Genomic DNA, 22,480 nt, shown 5'->3' with positions numbered 1-22,480 from the left:
GCATCAGAAAAATACCATGACCCAACTAGTAATAAGGAACAGAAAAACACAGGAGCCAAGAACAGCTATACAAAACCAATTTTATAACTGATTTGACAGTTTCCAGGGCTACGCAGGGAAGACATCGAGAAAACTGAGAGATTCTTCCCGCTTTCATAAAATATATGCTCCCTGGGAATGATAATAAAAGCAAACAAACAAAAAAAATTGGAATCCTGCATCAGTTTGCTAGGGCTGTCATAGCAAAGTACCACAGACTGGGTGGCTTAAATAATGGAAATTTATTTCCTCACAGTTCAGAAGGATGGAGGTTCAAGATCAAGGTGATGGCAGGATTAGTTTCTCCTGAGGGCCTCTCTCCTGGGCTTGTAAAGGGTCACCTTCCTTCAATGTCTTCACAGGATCTTCTCTCTGTGCATGTCTGTGTCCTAATCTCCTCTTCTTATAAGGATACCAGTCATACTGGATTAGGGTCCCATATGATCTCACCTTTTCTTCACTAGTTCTTTAAAGGCCCTATCTCCAAATGCAGTCACATTCTGAGGTACTAGAGGTTAGAACTTCAACATTTGAATCTGAGGGGAACACAACTCAGCCTGTAACAGATGTCAATAACCTCCAGTATTTTTTTAACATTTTATTTTTTAATTAATTTTTATTGGTATAGATGATCCTACTTGCAAAGCAGAAATAGAGACACAGACATAGAGAATAAATGTATGGATGCCAAGGGGGAAAGGCAAGGGGGTCATGGGTGGGAGGAATGGGGAAGCTGGGATTGGCCCCCAATATTTTTAAAGAAAAAGATATTACAGCGACTGGTTCATTTGAAAGAACACATTTATCTTATATCCTTAACTTATATTCTTGAACAGTTTACCTAATTTCCAGAGTCTGAAGTTCAACTATAAAATGAAAGGATAGTACTAAAATTTAAAGTCCATACTCATTCTAAAATTTCTGAGACCTAATAAATTTGCTATTTCCAAACAAGACACAGCAGAACATACAATATTTTCTCCACCACTGGCAGTATATATGCATCTGCTTTTTACAATTCTCATCGCAGACTGGAAGCCTAAATGGAAAGAACCAAGAAAGATACCGACTGAAAGCCCAGGGCCAGATCTGTCAATGGACTGGGTCCAGGAGTTTCCTGAAGCAAGAAGTCAAGGGACCTTGAGATCAAGAGGTAGTAATTAGAAAAGAGTCAGAAAACACCACTAGCACAAGTTAATTTAAAACAAAACAAAGGGTAGAAGATTCAACAAACATTTCTTAGATATAATGAGCAAGGTCCTATCTGGTGCCCTAGATTCAGACCTGGACAGTTAAGAGAAAGTATGTGCAAAGAATCATGGGGCAAGGAAAAGAGGCTCTGAGCTCAATCCATGTTGTTAAGAGAGGTTTCCTAAAGGTGATGACTCCTATACAGAGTCTGAGATAAGAGCGACCATTCAGATCAATGAAAGAAGTCGCCCTCAACATAGTGCTGTAAGAAAAAAAAAAGACATAAAAATCAAATACTGTTGCCTGGAGATAGTGTTGTCTTCGATACAGAATATTAGCTTATATACTTAAATTCATTTTCCTAAATTGATATCATTTTGCTTTTATTACTGAGGGAAAGGTTATCTGGAGGAAAAGTTAAACTTTGTTATTAGGTTGTAAAATTATGTAATTGTCACTATGAACCACAAGAGGGCAACAGTTTCAAAGACCAGAGCAAAGAATATGGAATGAAAATTATTTTAAATAGAAGAGCTGTATAAATTACTGAGCTTGTGAACCAGAATTTTAACTACAACAAAATAGAACTTAAAAAATATTATTCTTGGAGTTCTAATTTAGAATTTTAAGCCTGGAAGAAAACTAAGAGATGTTTCTTTTATGTAAGAAATTTCATTTTCATTTTCTTCCTTACAAATCACGTGTAACCATATGAAATATATCTGTTCTACTTTAATGTAGAAAATCTGTATAAAATTATTTACTTTATAATAGTAACTTATATATGCATATATCTTTGTATTTTTAAGTACTTATAAATGTAATATTTTGTATTTTTTACTTTATAAAGCCCTCTGAAGTAGATATGCCAGAAATTATCAAGTCCTTTTATAGACAAAGAAACTGAGGCTTAGGAGAAAGGAGTAACGTGTCCAAGTTAATACCACTAATAAGTAGAAAAGGTAGAAACTTATTAAGCATATTTTCCACTATTTTGTAGTTGCCTGTTAACCAAACAAAATAACAATGATATCCTTTGTTTACTCGTGTGATTTTGGAATATTATTTGAATAGAGTTCTGCTATATACAACTTTAGTTTCATACTTGTCAATAAGACCTTTCATAGACACCTCGCTAACAGTGCTCACTGTTTAACTATTAACACTAAGAAACAAACTTTATTTTCATCTGAGAGCAAATGGAAATAGAAGAGACATTTAAAATAAAACAGATAGTATTTGCAGAGGTGAGTGATCACAAAAAAGGAAAAAGGGGCATACAAACCTCAGGAGCAGGCTTAACTACTACCTCAAACACTGCCACACTCCTAAGCCACTCAAGTTTGCACGTTATCAAAGAGACAGATGGAAGATGCCTTAGAGGACTGGGGCAGGGAGGGTGGGGGGTACTCGAGGTGGGGGGGAGTCAAGGAAGGGAGGGAATACGGGGATATGTGTATAAAAACAGATGATTGAACCTGTGTACCCCCAAAAAAATAATCAAAAAAAAAAAAAAAAGAGATAGATGTATTACTGTTGCCTGTCAGACCTAGTGTTTAATTGTATCATCTTCAGTAAATAGCATATTATCGTATAGCTATTTAAACAGACCCAATATCTGGCACCTAAAATTGTATTCGATTAGAGAGGAAAGGATGACGTGAGTAACAGACCACATAATAACACCCACAAGCAAACAGTATATAAAGAAACAAAGTTACAGCAAGAAAATTTGCTTAAGTTAATATTACGAATAATCAAGAAGCCAAAGACTATTATTTCTTTGAATAAAAAGACTATGTCCAACTAAAAAAAAAAAAACTGAGGCTATTTTTAATTTTAAAATTCTTCTATGTCATCACAAGAGCCCAACTTTACTTTCCGGTATCTTAGGTAATGAATAACTCTTCTGTTTCAGTTACTCCCACTTTAGAGGTACTCCTGGGAAAGCGGAAGCTAGAGACAACTGCATGGAGACCTGTTTGGGTTTCCCTTCATTCATTCACTTATTCATCCTACCAGTATTTGTTGGGCATGTGAGTTAAGCACAGAGAAAGAGAGGTCATCCAAAAAATAAATGTAATTCGCTTATGGAGCTTACAACCAGTGGTAAAAATTAACGTTAAAAAAATCTATTGTTACAGATTGCGGTGTTATAAATTAAAAGTTTGGGGTTCAGTGAGAACCATGAGACAATAATGTGATATCCAAGTTGTATTGTAAGTCACAAAAGCCCTTGATAGGTGACATTTAAGATGAGATTAGAAGGTGGGCACCAAGGAAAGGCTTCAAGAAGAACAGGGTATCTACTGCCCAAAGTAGGGAGTCATTGGCTTTTTCATGTAACTGAAGTTTTCAACTGTGTCAATGACTACCACACATTGTGTGGAAGAAATAAGCCATAAAATTCCAACGTGTAGAAAATATATATATATTTTTATAATCATTACTACTAGGGGGGAATAAAAAGGTATCTCCTCTAAAGAGCAGAATCAGAAATGGAATGCTGACTGAGAGGTTCAGGACAGCCCAACTCTGAGTTCACAAATTCCCAAGACCATCAGAGAGTCAGATTGGACAATACTTTCTCTTTTTATCTCATAGGGATGAGGATGAAATGAGATAATATACTAAAACTGAATGATTTACAGAGTTGTAATCACATTTTATTTATCCATTGTTAATATAAAAGCATTTCCAATTTCACTCCAGCCTTAATTCCTGTCCCAAATGTAAGACACTATTCGCCTTTTAAAATTCTCTAGTCCAGATTCCCCAGGCATCTTCCTAAAATAACAGGGTCTGCCTCTTGTCTTTAGTAAACCTATTTTTCCTACTAATGAAAAATTATAACATTAATATTTTATGCAAAGCCAATTTCAAACTTACGTTCTAGTGCATTATAAAGAAGTTCAAAATCTTCTTTTGTTTGAGGATTATGCCTCCGGTAATAATCCAATTTCATCCACTCTTCTTTTTCTCTTTTCTTCCTTAGTTCTTCCTCTGCTTCCCATTGCAACCTTAACATTTTCTGCCTTTTTAAATTCTCTACCACAACTTTTGCATGCCACTGTCTGTAGTAAGTCTGTATCACGATTACCTATAGTTAAAGGAAATAAAATATGGTCAACCTTACCAGACAATGAAAGGCAACAATGATTATTTCTATTCCAATTCAATAACTACTGCAAAATACTGAGAGTCTAGTTTTATCTCTATGCCATATATTCTCACATACATTATAACAGAAAAGTCATAGATAATTCACATCAGCTATTTGACTTTGAAGTCTAGGAGCAAGTATACCTTCATAAGAGGCAGTTAGTATGACATTAAGAGCACAGGCTCTGGAGTAAAACTTAGTTTAAATCTTCCCTCTGCTACTCACTAGTCAGTTAATTTGGGGTAAGTTACTTACCTTCTCTGTGCTTCAGTAGCCTTACCTGCAAACTTGTGATAATAACAGTATGCATATAAAGCGCTTAGCTCAAGCCTGGTACACCACAGTCCTCAATAAATACTATTATATTGTTGCTATGAATATTAATTACCTGTAGTTTTTCTTAATCATCATTACCCTAGGCTCATATCTTTTAAAAAATGGTATTTACCAACCACACAGCACATGGGTTATATATGGAAACTACCAAAGCAAACATGTATTTGTTAAATTGTGAGAAAAACATATATGTTTGAAGGTACAACATAGTACTAGAGTCTCATAAAGCTTGTGATATAATTGAATTTTTGCTTTTATTTACTAAATTCATTTAGAAAAAAGCAAAGTGTAGAGAGTCTGGTTTATGATTGAGGGTAGAGAATATGCTGGCACATCCTGTCCCCTCATCCTAATCCCTGATAATTACAGAAAAATTATAGAAGCAGAAACCAATAAAGATATTGATTGGATATTGGATCATACTGAAGGAGTCCTCCAACAGAACAGATGCTTGAAAGAATTCGCTTCAAGAAAGGAGACAGGTGGAATAAACTGAAGAAGTAATTAGTGTTACAGCTCTTTTAGAATTTGTCTAGCAGGTTTTCCAGTCCCCACAGGGGGAAAAAAGATTGAAGGGATCTACAGCCTAATCACGCACTGGAGAGGCAAGCTAGAAAATACACAAGTGCCTCTAAAATGTTTCAGCTCCAAAACTGGTGGATCCTGGGAGCGGAAGGGGTCTTAGGGCAACCAACAAGGTGACTGCTTGAAAAATGCAGATGGGACAGGCTCCTCTAAAACAACTTAGATAAACAGCATCAGAGGTATTGGCCTCTTGGCCAGCGTGGTTAGTGTCCCAGAAGGCTTGTGAACCCAGGGTGACTAGAAGCCCCCTCTCCAGAAAACGAGCTGCCTCCCAGAATCAAGGCTTGCCTATCCCCTAAAGCCGCTGGGGTAAGGCTGTAGTAAACAAATATGTTGCAGCATATTGGACATCAGGAATTTCAAATACTCTTGCGTATACACCCAAGAGTAACCAAAGATTTGAGAATAGCCAGAAAAATAAAAGGCTCCTCATTCAACGCAGAATTACATTTGTGTGAAAGAGAATTACTAGAACAGAGGTTCTCAAAGGACAACGGCCAGATCAGCAGCAGCAGTAGCATCTGGAAAATTGTTAGAAATGCAAATTCTCAGGCCCATCCCAGAGCGACTGAATCAGAGATTCTGGGGTGGGCATGGATTCTGTATATCTGCAAGTTCTCCAGATGTTCTGATGCATGCCGAAGTTTTAGAACCACTTTTTTAGAGTAAAATGAAACAAAGCAAAACAAAAAACAAGACCAGAGACAATAAACATTTTCAGAGAGAAAGGACAGACTGTTGAATCAATATAAAAGAAGCAACAAAAGACTATGACAACATTTTTATTTTTGAAGCTGAAAAAATCAGTACAGTGTGTTTAGCTTGCTAAACTTATTAAGGATACTAAACTTGTTAAACTTATTAAGGATACTAAAACACAGTTGTTTAAGCAACGTAGTTTTCCCCTTCTCCCATGATAATCCAGGGATTGGCCCAGGGGTTGGCAAGCAGTTTAGGGCTAGTAGGAAGCTCTGTGTTACATTACAAATGGCTTCCCACTTGGGTATCCTAGTGGCTGGTCCACTTACCATCATCTTCTAGCCAGTAGAAAGGGGGAAAAGACAAAAGAATTGCAACCCAGTCACGTTAAGAGCAATATCCAGAAGGCACACACATTGTCTCCCCTCACATTTCTTTTTCTAGGCCTTAGTTCCTCGGCCTCACCAACATAGAAAAGAGGTGATAAAATGTAGTTTTCAGTGTTGCAGCCTCGTGGCCAGGTAAAGCTTTACTACAACAGGAAGAATAGGTATCAGCCAATAACTAGTAGTCTATCCTGCTGATCTGTGGAATGTGCAGAGTCTAAGAAGGAATTAGTAAGCAAGAAACTTAGACAAGAAAATCTTTTAGAATGCAGGATGAAAGGTCATAAAGGTTAGATAAAATGGAGGAATATTAAGACACATGGGAGATAAATGTAGACATTCCAAAATACATCTGATACAAGTTCCAGACAGAATGAAAAAAGTTGGATTAGAGAAATTGCTCAAAATATAATAGAAGAGCATTTTCCAAAACTAAAGACATGAGCTCTCAGGTAGAAAGGCTCCATCACCAAGTCTCAAGCACATCATGATAAGATTACTAAGGATTAAGTGAAAACCCTAAAAGCTTCCAGAAAGAGGAAACAACTGAGAATCCCAATGACATCAGATTTTTCATCAAAAACAGCTTCAAAGATATAAAAGAAAATAATTCTGAAAATAAGTTTGAATCTAACCTTCTATACTCAAACTAAAACTCAAAAGGAGGTTCATTCAATAGGACTTAGATGGTTCACTTCTCATGCACAATATCTGAAATAATTACTAGAGAATATGTTCCAATAAGAATAAAGAGGAAAAATTAAAGAAGTGAGCAAAAACTTCCAAAATATGTTTTAAACTTAATATATCTTATTTGAAAAAATTCATATAATTATATTGATGTATGTATATAAAAACAATCTGAAGTTATAATTATATAGTAAATTATAATGATGTAATATATATACAATTGTAATTACAGATAAAATTCTCACTGAATGGGAGGAGTGAGTGAGGAGGAGAAAGAAATGAAGAAAAGCCTGTAGGGTTCTTGACTTGTTCATGGAAAAGATACAGAGCCTGATTAAATACACATTTGGTATAAAAAAATATTAAGTGCATTAAAAATCCTTATGAGTAAACAACTGAAAAACAGAAACAAAGTGAACTATGAAAGAACAAAACTATGAAAAGAACAATGAAAGAACAAAACAATGAAAATGAAAAGTTTAGTCAAACCAAAAAAAAAAGAGGTTAGTAAAAGAATAAACAAAAGAATAAACAAACAACAAGAACAAATAATAAATGAAAAACAAAATGAGATGGCAGGAATGAGTACAAAAATACCGGTCGTCACACAACATAATCTTGCTTACTACAAAAAAGATTTAAAATACATACTAAGCATTGAACTCAAGAAGTTCAAGAATAAAATAAACATGATACAAATAGAAAGGAATCAGTCAAGATATAAGAAGAACTGATTAAATAGAAATTTACTCCTTACATTGGCTTTTAACCAACCCCTCTGTTTACAGCTCACATCTCACTTCCATGTTCCACAGACCCTCCAATTCACTTTCCAAGATTCTATGGGACAAACTGATTTGGTTCTTGATGCCATCCCCCTTGGCAGGCATTTAGATTTTCACTTCCTCTGCTCAAGTAAGTCAAGTTAACACTTCTCCATCTGCTTTACAACTTTAAAAAATCGACTGACATTTACTCTCTTCTCCTCCCATATATTCTTTGTTCCTGTATGTTTATACTTTTCTTATTCTTTTAGTATCATTTTATTGAAGTTTGGAAAATGTTGTAGTGGGCATAGTGTTGTCCATTTCCCCACCTAATAGGTCTTTCTCTCCTGCTTCCTTACTAAGAAAATCTCAATCTTACTGAGGAGCAACAATATGAAACCTTGAAAATGTAATTATCGCACACTTCCAGCAGTGACAGTCACATGACCAAGTTCAGGCCAATGAGATTTAAGTTTAATCGCTGGCTGGGGCTTTCAGGGAAAATTCTAGAATGGCATCCATGGGACATGGTCCCTTGACTTCTCCCTTCTTCTTGCAGAATGCAGACATTATGCTGAAGGCTGATTAACCATTTTATCATCATATAGTAACAAGTTCATGATAATAAGATTAATGGAGAGGAAGAGTAAAAGGAGCTCAGGTTCCTGATGACATAACAGGGCTACCAGCCAGGTGGCTCTGCACAGGAAGAAATTAAAAATTAATCTGGATTGAGAAAATAAGAATCTATCAGGCTCGAATACCAGGCACAAATAAAGTCAGCTACAAAATTAACTGGAAACAATATTTCTCCCAAGAACACACCGCAGCTATAAAATGTCGTAACAACCCCCTTCTTTGAGTAACTACTATTTTCTTACTCTCTGAGAAACTTTGTTCTCTAAAATCATAATCTATCATAAACTTTGCTGTCTAAAATTAGATCACTAAGAATGAAACATCCCACTCTTGCTGGAGGATCTATGTTATTTTGACAGAGAGAAGCAGCCTTGATTTACAACCAATGTGCTGAACTTCAGAGAAGAAACAACATTCCATATCTCTCTCCTAACTTTGCTACCAAAGGGACAGGACTCTGGTCCATGTCTCATCCAGACCTGAGGCTGACCCACCTACACACAACCTTGTTTTACACTGAGACAATCAAAATACCATATCACTTAAATTTCACCAAAACTTCCCTTCTCCCCAAAACTCTATAGTAACTCCATCTTTCCCTTTTGTGAAAATCAGTTTGGACTGAAGATGTAAAAATCCTTCAGGCTGGAGGGAGGGAATATGGGGGTATGTGTATGAAAACAGATGATTGAACTTGGTGTACCCCCCCAAAAAATAATAAATAAATAAATAAATAAAATGAAAAAAAAAATGTTGAAAACAAAATTATTCTTCAGGCTGGAATAACTGCAGGTATTGATAAAGTAAGCTCTAAAGTTAGGTGCATGGTTCCTCGGTGAGCAGTCTCCTTCAGTGCAATGAGTCAATAGACTCAGGCTACAGGCTCCGCTCTTGATGTCCTAGGCTAATTGGGCTAGAACAGCAGTCTAGCTCCATGTTTCTTGTCACACAAAGAACAAAATCACTGCTTTCGATTCTTTTTACTCAAACAAAATGGTGCTAGGAGGTAGCAGAGATAAAATGCATATGCTTTGTATGTCATGTTTAACTGAAACCCCAAATGTTTAATAGGGTAAAGGTCTCAATTTTTCCCCAACTGATCAATGTACTTCTGAGCAAGATCACCAATTTTTCATGAAAACTGCAAACTGACTCTGAAACTCATATGGCAGAAAAACTTGCATTAATAGTCAAGACAGTCTTGAAATGGAAGAACAATGAGGTATAACCTAATGTACCAGGTCTCAAATATATTATAAATCAGTAGTAATTAAAACAATACACTAGGGACTTCCTAGGTGGCACAGTGGTTAAGAATTCGCCTGCCAACGCAGGGGACACAGGTTCAATCCCTGCTCTAGGAAGATCCCACATGCCATGGAACAACTAAGCCCGTGCACCACAACTATTGAGCCTCTGCTTCAGAGCCCATGAGCCACAACTATTGAGCCTGTGTGCCACAACTACTGAAGCCCTCGCACCTAGAGCCCATGCTCCACAACAAGAGAAGCCACCACAACAAGCAGCCCAAGCACCACAATGAAGAGTAGCCCCTGATCTCTGCAACTAGAGAAAGCCTGCGGCACTGCAACGAAGACCCAACGCAGCCAATAAATAAATAAATAAATTTATTTTAAAATAAATAAATAATACACTACTGACAGAGAAGAAACATACATTAATGAAAGAATGCACAAATCAGAAACAGATGCATGTACATATGAAAATTTAGTATACATTAAATTACTGTGGAGAGAATAAGCTCGAATATTCATGGTACTGAGAAACTGGCATTACATTTGGAAAAAATAAAACTTAACTCTTCCTCATATCATTTTTTAAAATCCAGATAAAGTTGTACACACACACAAACTACAAAAGAAAGTTATATTTATTTATGACTGTGGGATGATACAGCCTTTTATAACAATACATAAAATGCAAAAACCATAAAGGAGAATATTAATAAATTTGACTATAATGAAAGACATCATAAACTAATTATGAGTAACAGGTTGAGAGAAAATATAAAAATACATGTAACATCTATAAGGAGACAAACATTTTTTTAAAAATATGTGCTATTGGTGAAGTCAGCATGGAATGGGCTCTTATAAATGGTTTATGGGTATATAATTTGGTAAAATATTTCTGAAAAACATTTTGGTAATATCTTGAAACTTTGAAAAAGTTATCATTTTTGCCCTAGTAATTCAACTTTCAACATCTTCTCTAAATATTTTTAAAATGCACACTACAATTTATATAGCATTAAGATTTTGATGAAAACATGTCTATATGTCCTACAAAAGAGAGTAATTAAATTATAGTGGTAACTGTGGAATAATATAGTGACAAATTGTTTATAATAAATAATAAAAGGTAGAGAAATGTTTGTGATATAATGTTAGGTGTACAAGAAACTTCTTTAAAGTTCCATTTATAATTATCTCCCAATGAAAAGTAAGAAAAAGAAAAATCTGAGTGAGGAATTTTCTGCAAATTTTTTTTTAATACTTATGTATTTATTTTGGCTGTGCCAGGTCTTAGTTGCGGCACACAGAACCTTCATTGTAGCATGCGGGATATTTTTTTTTTAGTTGCAGCATACAGACTTCTTAGTTGCAACATGCATGCAGGATCTAGTTTCCCAACCAGGGATCGAACCCAGGCCCCCTACATTGTGAGTGCAGAGTCCTACACATTGGACCACCAGGAAAGTACCTGCAAATTTTTTTTATTATTAATGTAATTTGGAAAAATAGAAGGAAAATACCATATTGACTATGTTTAGGGTTAGTTACTCAGTGAATTTTTGTTTAAAATGTATGGTGACAGGATATCAATGGAGACAGAAATTTAAAAAAAAAAGAACCAAGTGGAAATTTGGGGGTTTAATAGTAAATAGCTGAAATGAAAACACAAAAAAACAGGCTCAACAGCAGATCTTAACTGGCAAAAGAAAGAATAATGAATTGGGATGATAGACCACTAGAAATTATCCACTCTTAAGAAGAAGGGGAAAAAAAGGAAAAGGAACAGAGACTCACAGACTTGTAGGACACCATCAAGTAAACAAGCATAAACAAATACTAAAGGGGATTGTTTAAAGAAAATGATATTAGATGTTAATTATAACTCAAATGAAGAAATAAATAGCACCAGAAAAGGTAATTATGTGGGTAAATATAAAAGACTATATAAATATATTTTCCTCTTTTCTGCTTTTATTTAAAAGTCAATTGCATGAAAACAATACTTATGAAAGGAATTAGAGGGCTTAGAACAGACAAAGAATGTACATGTTTGTATGACAATAGCATAAAAAAGAAGGGATAAACTTGGAGTTCTATTGGAGCAAGGTTTCAATATATTATTAAATTTCAGTTAGTATTAATATGAAGTATGTTGCTTTAAATTGAGATGTATATTCTAATCCCTAAATTACACTTGGAGCAACCACTTAGCAAATAACTGAAAAAACAAATTTTTTTAAATAAGCAATAATAAAAGAGACAACCTCATTAAAATTGGGCAAAGTGTCTGAGTACACATTTCTCCTAAGAATATATATGTCCTTAATAAGCACATGAAAAATACTCAGTATCATTAGCCATCAGGGTATGCAAAGCAAAACCACTTCACACTCACTAGGATGGCAATAATCCAAAAGTGCTGATAAGGATATGGAGAAGTTGGAATCCTTACTCACTGCTGGTGGGACATAAAATGGTACAGCTGCTTTGGAAAACAATCTGGCAGTTCCTCAAAAAGGTTAAAGAGAATTACCATATGATCTAGCAATTACATTCCTAGGCACATGCCCAAGAGAAATGAAAATACATGTCCACATAAAAATTTGTAAGTAAATGTTTATAGCAGCTTTATTCCTAATAGCCAATAAGTAGAAACAACTCAAATGTCTATCAACTGATAAATGGACAAACAAAATGTGGTATATATATTGACCTACCTACAGTAGGTATATACAACTGGGTATATACAATGAAATATTATTTTGCAGTATAGACTGCATTATACTGATACATGTTGCAACATGGATAAGCCTTGAAAACATTATGCTAAGTAAAAGAAACCAGTCACAAAATACTATACATTGTATGATTACATGTATATGAAATACCCAGAATAGGCAAATCAATAGAAGCAGAAAGTAGATTAGTAGTTGCCTAAAGCAGAAAGGACTGGAGGGAAATAGGGACTGGCTGCTATTGGATGTGGGATTTCTTTCTGGGATGATGAGAGTGTCCTACGTGTAAAATTGACCATGGTAATGGTTGCATAACTCTGTTTACAAAGTAAAAAGTCATTGAATTGTACACTTTTTTAAAAAGTATACATTGTACGGAAAATCAAAGTTTTAGGTTTTTAAAAAAAGGAATTAAAATAGTACTAGAAAATATCTCTTTAACATAAAAGAAGGCACTAAAGGAAGAACAGAGGAAGCAGAGACACACACAGTATATAGAAAACAAATAGCAAAATGACTGATATACTCCACCCTTATTAATAATTACATTAAATATAAATGTATCAAACACTTGAATCAAAAAGCAGAGATTGTTAGACTGGCTCAAAAGACAAGACCCAATTATACGCTGTCTAAAAGAGATATACTTTAGATTCCTCTAGATTCTAAGACACAAACAAGTTGAAAGTAAAGGGATTTAAAAAAAACTAGATCATGCAAACAGTAACATAAAAATGATGGAGTGGTTTTATTAATATCAGAGAAACTGGACTTCAATATTCTATTGGTTTCAATTAGTTTGGAAAGCTCTATAGGTGATTCTACTGTCAGAGGGTTAAAGCCAAAGACAAAGGGATTGAAGCCAAGAGACAGAGGGGACAAAGTTAATAAAAGCAAAGGGCGACGCACAAAGCCCCTGGGATCCTAGAATTCCCTATAGGAAAGGGAAGGATTAGGAGCATTTAGGATTGGGGAGGGGGGGGGTGTTTGCTGGAGACAATGACTGCTTTTACTATCAATAAAACTTGACTCACACTGATAAAGTTTCTTTCCTTGATCTAATTCTAATCAGGTTTCTTTGAGCTTTTTTTCAACTAGGCCTTGACTTTTGGGCTTCTGTGTTCATCTCTACTTTGTCCAATTTTAGCAAGAATCCCACTAAGTCAGTTTAACTAGAATCCCCACCCTTGATATCTGAGCACCCTTGACTGCCTTAATCACTCTGGCCTGCCTTCAGCAAAAATCCTGTTGGGCTGCTTTAGCCAGAATCCCCCCTTACCCCGGATGTTTTCTCTTAGTAATTTTCCATCCATTGACCCCTACCCTGCTCCTTGGCTATAATTTCCCCCTTTTCCTGCTGCATTCAAAGTTGAGCCCAATCTCTCTTCCCTACTATAAAACTGCACTGTGGTATTCCCTTTTGAATAAAGTCTGCTTTACCATCTTTAACAAGTGTTAAGAATAATTTTTTCTTTAACAACACTCATGTGAGTTCCCTAAGCAAGTGTACTTATGGAAACACACACAGACACACAGCGAACAACTGGCTCATATATTTAAATTTTAGTATTCACCTGTAATAAAAGTTACCTTACCGCCTCTAATCTTTTAGCATGGTATTCTGCTGCTGTAAAATATTTTCCTGGTGTTAACAGCTTATCAGTGATATTTGATACATACACACCAATTTTAGTCATCTGTGTGGATGTTGTATTTGCAGTTTGCTGGAGCTTTTTTCTCTGAAAAACTGTCTGAAATAAAAACATAAAAAAATTTAAATAAGTATCCAATATACACATAGAGTAAAGAGCATATTTTCCTACACATTTAAGTTAATAGTTTTTATTATTTTACTTACCATATAATTCCTTAGAAGATTTTAATATCAGAGAGCTACACAGTACAACATTTGTTGATTCTGTAGCTTCAAAAACCTACATGGAAAACAAAAATATTACCTGGGCATCCCTACAAAATGTATTCAGTTTTTCAGGAATCTTTTTAGGTAGAGTTTGTGTTCCAGCATTGTGATATTCTATTCCTGTTATTTTATGTCTGAATCCACCAAGAAATGGTTTGTGAAAATCAGATTTTATAATCTCAACAGCTACTTCCTGGTACTGATCAATGCCTGAGGAGATAAAACCAAGATTAAATGAAAGTTCAACTACAAAGGGATGCTAGAATGCTTTATCTAAGAGATATCAAATAACTAACCAGTTTGTACTCTGACAGTTATGATTTGAGAGGCATCACTTGATCTAGCTATTCTTTTGATTGGATACAGATTGGGATGTAAAGAAAAGATTTCCACTTGTACAATATCTTGGGGCTTAACTCCATATTGTAGTAGCGTCTCATGATTTTTAAGAATCATTCCTAAAAATGAGATAAAATTATAAGAAGTGTTAAGACAAAGAGATGATTATAAGCACTCATTTTAAGGGATGGAAAACATCAAAGGTGCTCATATGAATGTATATTGTTTAATTACCAAATAGCATATTGATGATGTCCACCTCTTGCTATATAGTTAGTATCAAAAACCCCACAATGGAAAAAGTTAAAGTGGTACTCCTGAATAAGAATTCAGCATTAAAAGCAAAGTAAAAGTAAAACTCTCAATTCATCAGAAATACAAATATGCAATAACCATGCAACTATAAACATTTAAAAATAAAAAACACATTCTATGATATGAGCAAAATCATATTCTAAACACTAATTCTCTAAAAATTCACAATGTGCTGCTATTCATAAGCATAGGACATATCCAAATCAGGAAAAGCCTGATTATTTTAATACACACCCTCTCTCTAATGCAGAAAAGTATACACTCAGAGTTCTAGGGAATCCCTTTCTTTCTGCTTCTATACTCAGAAATTCATACAAATTAATTCGTGCCAAGGTGGGGCTAAGCCTCAGCTTTTCGTTCAAAAAAATGTACCTCATCATTTTATTTTTATGTTTTATTGCTTCAACTTATACCCCCATCTGCATTGGTTTATTTTATAAATTGACTATAGATTTCTTTCTATATTTTAAGGCATACATAAATACATATAATGTTACTAGCTGCTGCTTTGTGTGGTTATAGAATCTATATCAATCATCCAATGTATGTTCTTCCTAAATTACAATTAGGAATTTAACATAACAAAGGTTTGTTTTACTCATTCTTAGAAATATATCAGATACCACTAGTCTATTTTAGCTATGTCCAAGAAAGCACATTCAAAAATCTTTGAGTTTCAATTTCAACTTAAATTCTTTAACTGAAAAATTAACGTTACATGGATTTTGCGATAGGTTGAATAATGGCCCTAAGATATATCCATGTACATTTCCAGAATCCATGAATGTTATCTTACATGGAAAAAGTGACGGCAGATTTTATTAAGCTAAGGATTTTGAGATGGGTAGATTATCCTGGATTATTCAGGTGAGCCTTAAATGTAATCACAACTGCCCTTTAAGAGGAAGGAAGAGGGCAATTTGATTACAGAGAAGATGATATGACAGAAGCAGAGAGAGATTTACAGATGTTATGCAGCAGGCTTTGAAGATGAGGAAGCCCAAGAATGCAAGAAATGCAACTTTAGAAGCTGGAAAAGATAAGGAAGCAGGCTCTCCCCAGAACCTCCAAAGGGAGAACAGCCCTGCTGACACTTTGACTCTATCCAAGTGAAACTGGATTTCTGGCCTCCAGAACTGCAAGTGAAAAGTGTTGCCTTAAGCCTCTAAATGTGTTAATTGTTACAACAGCCATAGGAAACTAAGAGAGATTCCTCTTTAAACTAACACAGAGCCCTCTTCATTCCTCCACTTGTTTCCAGAGTAGGCTTAGTCCCACCAAACTTGAACTCCAGTTCTAGTACTAGAAGAAAGTACCTGTCGTGGCACAGAATCAAGCTCTTTTTTTTTTTATTGCTGCTGACATAAGCCTGTTATCCGGTGGTGATACGTGGTACTTACACATGAAGAAGAAAAGTCATGAAGTGCAAAGAAAGAGATTCTTAGGTACCACCGGCCAGCTGCTCCAGTCTCAAAGTGCTCTCTCGTCTCCAATTTTGAACTTCACATTACAGTTAATGCCAAGCAGTTCCAAATTCCCTTTTTGAAGTCATACCTATATTTAAGTGCAGGCTCTGCCACTCCTAAGCTGCGGGAATTTGCACAAGTTCCTCGAGCTTTAGCTTCCATCTCTCAAAAAAAAATGGTAAATACTAATACCAACCTCAAAGGGTTGTTGTGTAGATTGAATGATGATGTGATAAGGTCGACGGGATAGTCTCTAGCAGGATCAGCACATAGTCAGTGCTCATTAAAGTCGCCCCCATCACCAACATGCTCACCATCATTAGCACTATCATTACTGTTACAACGACTATTTAAACTTCAGCTTTGTTTCCCCAATCAGGCTTTAATAACCAGTCATTTGAATACATAAACATCTTACTATTGGAGCGCATTCATTACAATAGTTTTCTAAAAATAATTTTGAAATTGAACTGATTTGTTTTTCTCTGATTTGGCAAGGAGGAAGAACTTAATAGGTATGGCTTACTCCTTTTGAGCACTTATGATTTTCCCACCAAAAAAAAAAAATGTTCTTATTGCCCTGGAAACTTTGTGGCATCTTTATAAGTTAATATCAAACTTTTTAAGATAAAACATTATGATCTGTGCAGGCATATTCTACAGAAACATTTATTGAGCTATGCTAGTCTGCTTAATTCTATCACAGGCACTAAGGCCACTTCCTCTCCTGACATAAGGCTAATATAAGGTGGGCTGCTCAATATTGCCCACAAAATATAAAGTTGAACATCACTGGAATGTGAATTGATCTTAATGTATAGAAGACTGATAGATAAGCCATTTTCAATCCTCTTCTTTTTCTATACATGCTCACTCATCATCTACTTTTTTAAACTCATTTTCTCCTACTTTCCATATATAATTTACTTCCACTCTCTCTATACTTCTTACTACTTCCCAAAAGTCCCAGGTTTTCTCACCTCTTTGGGACTTAGAACAGGCATTATCATTTTTATTAGATGAAGGTTTCTAGAATCTCCCAGTTTCCTTCCTCCCTGTTCTCACAGTGTTTTGAGTATACCTCCATTAAAACATTTACACACTGTGTAATAGCCATTGCATACATCTTATTCCTTCCTGGTCTGTAAATAACTCAAAAGAGGGATTTTATTTCATGCTTCTTTATATTTTGGTTCTTAGCAAAGTATTTAGAACAAAGTATGTCCTCAATAATAATGTGTTGAATGAATGAATATATAACCACAATATAATGTTCAAACAGTAAACATCAAGATATTTAGTTTAACAAATCAAAGGTCTTTATTTATAATTCACATTACTAGAGAAGTCTCAATAAGTTTCATTAGCCCCCAAGGCTTACCTGCGCATCTTATCTGCAGGACATAAGATGGGATACCTAATAGGGATGATAAATGATCCTTGAGGCATTTTAGAACACTGTCAACTTTAAAAGGCATTATAATTTCTTGGCACACAGGAAGAAGTACAACTTTTACTGTAGATAAAGAGAGAAAAGAAAGAGTCATAGTTAAAAGCAAGTGTCAGCATCCACAAGCAGATAGAGAATTATGGGACAATCTGTAATCACACAGAATGCAGGTTGCTTCTGCCATCTTCTCCCACCATGCTTCCATAGTAAGAGTTAGTTTTCACTTTCTAGGAGGAGAAGTGATGAACATTCAGTTGCAACGTTTTGCTTTGAAAATCAATGCATAATCTCAAGAATTAGCATCAATGGTCAACACCTGCTCCCTTAACTCCAGCTCAAAGTTCAGATCTCTCTTCCATTGCCTCCTCTGAAGATCAGTGCATGTTCGAGACTACCTACTTGCCCAGAATACCATGAGAAACAGGAAATGAAACTAAACTGCTTTTAAAATTCTTTTAAAGTCATTTAAAAATTTTAAAGATTTTAAAATCAAATGTTTTTGTGTAGTATTACAAAGGGAGACCCTGAGACCTGAACTTAGAAACATACATGCTTTGATTACAAATTGATACCATGCATCAGGAAATCAGTGTGTATTCATGAAGTTAAGAAAAACCAATAGGAAAATTTTCAAAGAAAAAATTCTTTAAACTTGCAATGACAAAAGATTATCTAAATCTATCCTTCTTCCCATAACTGATTTATGTCCATAGCTGGCAAAATGCAAAACAGAAAATCACTGTTTATTACAAGTATCTGGAATAACCATGCACAAATCTACTTTTCACAAAAATGCACATTATATGGCTCACTCCTGACTCTATAAAATAAAAAATCAGGACACGTTAAAAATAGGGAAAAACCGTTATTATAAAATGATTATCTGTTCACAAATTATAGGGAAGATATGTAGTACTTAAAAACTAATTATCATAGGGTAAACTCTTTACTTTTATGCCTACAGACTTTAAATTTTAATGGAGAAGATATAATAAGTAAGATGGAGTGGAGAGTACACATGCAGACCAAAAAAGTTTCATATTCTAGATGCCTGACACGACAGTTTTCATAAAGCTTTATGAGACATTCATCAATAATCCTAGCGTGAAACGTAACAAGGCATTGTTGATGCTTAGGTTTTTTAAGCTTGTTAAACATTGTTTTCACAGTTCTCTCTCAACAAAGAGAACACTCTCACAGATGTTAAATTATCAGAAGGCTATTTTAATTGTTTCCTGGATTCAAAATTCTACGATTACTGTATTTTAACCTTTTCATAGCAGTGACTTCCTAAGCTTTGGGAAGTGAAACTTTGTTCAGGGATCAGTGAGCCTCAGGAAGTATAGGACCAAGACCACTTTTTTTTTTTTAATCACCATATATTTGTTATAAGCTATCATCACAGGGAATCACAGAAATATCAAAAAATGGAGCCCAAATGCACAAGGAATAATGAAATTGAGGGAGATCAGCTTCAATTAGGCATAAATGGGCTTGATTACTTTCTTCTCCTCCTCCTCCTTTTCATTCTTTCCATGTGTGGACACATCACATAAGAGCTAACTACTCCACTAGATTCAAAAGCTACATTTTACCAGCCAGACGAAGCTGCTGTTATTGTTAAATGATGGCTCATGCTCTCCATTCTATTGGATGGAAAGTCTCTCAAAACTTACGGACAAGGGGGAGAAGGAGCGGTCAGTCAACCACCCAGGTAGAATTCTCTGTGCAAACACCCTCTTGCTGCGCCCCTACTGCTTTGTTATCAACAATGTAGTAATAACTTCTACATGCCACGCGATCAACATCATGTGTTTAAAATTAACCTATAATGAAAGACAGCAATGATTTTTCTGAAGCTGAGTATAAAGTTAACACTGAGCAGAAACATGGAAATGTGTAAAAGCAACAAGATATATATCATGTGTACTGTATATGAAACTAGAAAAATATGGTGTCAAGTTCCCAACCCACCTCTTGCTAGCTATATACAATTAATTCCAAAGTGGCATGCAAAAGAACTACAATTATACTCAAAACTTTCTCCCTAAACATTTTAAGAACCTACTTTATTTGGGAAAAACAGATAAACATCACTTTAAAATTTACTGACGCTTCTTTATTCAGGGCAAGTAGATACTGCAGCATAGAGGAGAGGCTTTACACGTAAGATTCAAGTGGCACAGCCACAGAAGTTTGGTGGATAAGGGATTGGGAAAGTAATATCAAATATAAAATAAATCTTGAAGCAAAAACAAATAAGACAAAACAACCATTCTTCAAAATGAGGGGAAAAAAATACCCAATCTTCCCTAGGTGATACCTGTTGCTGAAGAATCTTTCATCGACATTTTCAGAGATTCCTTTACAGCCTTTATTTTTTCCACAAGTGCCAGGGAATCTTTTGAATATTGTTTGGCTGACTGCATTGCATTTTCAGATTTAGTTAGAGAGGCTCCACTGTCTCCTGGAGAATGTGAACCTTGTTCACCTGTCACAACGTCTTCCATGAGTTGCTCCACATCGTTTAGTTTCAGGCTTGAAACGCTCTGGTCACTCGGCTCCTCAGGACGTTTTTCAAGGCCCCCAATAAATGGTTCTAGTTCAGATTCATAGTCTTCAGTTTGATTTGACTCTGGAAACTCCTCTGAGGGACCTGGAATACTGACAGTCCCCAAAGCATCCTCTCTTTCTTTTGATGAATCAGCAACTTTCTGAGCATCAGATTCTTCCTCGTGGTCAGACATTGTCCTAAATTAAAATATATACATATATATATTCACTACATATAAATTTCTACACTAAACATCAAATTCATTGCTGGTACACAGCCATGTTCATAGTACACTATACTGACATTATTTTTTAATATTATCTTGGTAATGGCATTTTTTACTCCAAGGTAAAAAACATTGGAGAATTATTAATAAAAACACTACAGAAAGTACAAATGGGTACCAGGACTTCCCTGGTGGTGCAGTGATTAACAATCCTCCTGCCAACACAGGGGACACAGGTTCAATCCCTGGTCCAGGAAGATCCTACATGCCGCGGAGCAACTAAGCCCATGTACCACAACTACTGAGCCTGTGTGACAAAACTACTGAAGCCCGCAAGCCTAGAGCCCGTGCTCTGCAAAAAAGAGAAGCCACTGCAATGAGAAGCCCGTGCACTGCAACGAAGAATAGCCCCCGCTTGCTGCAACTACAGAAAACCTGAGTGCAGCAATGAAGACCCAATGCAGCAAATAAATAAATAAACAATATTAAAAAAATGGGAACCAAAACGAGAACCTCAAAACACAATAAATTTGGGAGAAATCTTCTGCAAAGAACATATTAAAAAATATTCTAAAACATGTTGTTATCTCTTTCTTATTCAACAAACAATGGCTTATGAAAGAAATTTTTCAACAGTCTTTTTTTCTAAAAAAGGCCATTTATGCCCTGGCATTGCAATTGAATAGAAGCTCCAAGGAACCCTCATCTCTACAACAACTATATGCTGAAAAGTATACACTCTGTAGTAGCTTTGCTCTCACAAAATGTGGCAGAGGTGTCCAATGACCTCTGCCCCCCAAAACAAACATATCAACAACAAATGTGGGTTGATCTTGGAACTGACTAGGGTCTGAGCTACAGCAACCAAGAACTTTCGCTTGGGAGACACTGTGACAGCATACAGGAGCTTGGGCCAGGGTGGCCAGAGCAGCCCAGTGCCAGGCTTCAGAGGCAGGAGCTATATCAGAGTATTGAGAGGCCAGAAGAGCCGCGAGCCTACCTATATCGGTTGGCAGCCAGGAAGAGCTGGCCTTGAGGCTGATTTCTGTGGCAACAGCACAGGGAAGATTAAAACCTTAAATAGTAGTGAGATGGAAAAGCTGCGTTTGGAACTTCCACTTTAAGCATAGATCCTTATGGAGAAAAAAATTTAACTTTAGTGAAGTTCTCTGGCTACTAGATGACAAATTAATATACATATATATATGGAATAAAAATGTATACTTGTTGAATTCAATGAACATAGCATTAGAGGTGAACAGAGAATTAGTAAACTGGAAGAGAAATAAAAAGATTTTATATAGAATGTTGCAAAGAGATAAGGATATGAAAAATATGAGAGATTAAGAGCCATGAAAAAGAGAAAAAAGAAAGTCTAGCATATTTTTTGGCTAAGCATGTATCTTGCTGTGAGCTAAGAATGGCTTTGCATTGTTAAAATAAAAAACAAGAAAGAGTGTGCAACAGAGACTGCACGTGGCCTGTGAAGCCCTTTTCAGAAAAAGTCCGCCAGTCCCTGATCTGGCATATGTCAAATTGGAGTCCTAGAAGAAAACAAAGATAGAAGGAAGAAAATATCGTAAAAGGTGAGGGCTGAAAATTCTTCAAAACTGATTAAAAATATGAATCTACAGGTCCAAGAAGCATAATACAAAAATATACTTAACAGGATAAACAGAAATAATTCATAGCCATATATATTGTAACTAAATTACAGAATAAC

The 22,480-nt window shown here is 35.5% G+C and overlaps 1 protein-coding gene and 1 non-coding gene across 2 annotated transcripts in view; one reads left to right on the top strand and one right to left on the bottom strand.

Moving 5' to 3' along the window:
* Positions 1-22,480, bottom strand: part of IQUB (IQ motif and ubiquitin domain containing) — a 56,025-nt gene that overhangs the window by 30,387 nt on the left and 3,158 nt on the right. The window contains exons 3-8 of the mRNA XM_057733176.1: positions 20,301-20,728; positions 17,909-18,043; positions 14,704-14,865; positions 14,445-14,617; positions 14,082-14,237; positions 4,120-4,330 (exon numbers count right to left, since the gene is read on the bottom strand). Of these exons, the coding sequence (XP_057589159.1) occupies positions 4,120-4,330; positions 14,082-14,237; positions 14,445-14,617; positions 14,704-14,865; positions 17,909-18,043; positions 20,301-20,724 (1,261 nt within the window). The 5' untranslated portion in view covers positions 20,725-20,728. The remainder of the gene's footprint in view (positions 1-4,119; positions 4,331-14,081; positions 14,238-14,444; positions 14,618-14,703; positions 14,866-17,908; positions 18,044-20,300; positions 20,729-22,480) is intronic.
* On the top strand, positions 5,235-5,283 carry LOC130852743 (U7 small nuclear RNA). Its single transcript, XR_009053464.1, has one exon. It is a non-coding gene; the product is annotated as a U7 small nuclear RNA (small nuclear RNA).

Source organism: Hippopotamus amphibius, chromosome 4 (assembly GCF_030028045.1).
Source record: "Hippopotamus amphibius kiboko isolate mHipAmp2 chromosome 4, mHipAmp2.hap2, whole genome shotgun sequence".
NCBI classification, from domain to species: Eukaryota; Metazoa; Chordata; class Mammalia; order Artiodactyla; family Hippopotamidae; genus Hippopotamus; species Hippopotamus amphibius.
This window is presented reverse-complemented; position numbering and strand designations above follow the sequence as displayed.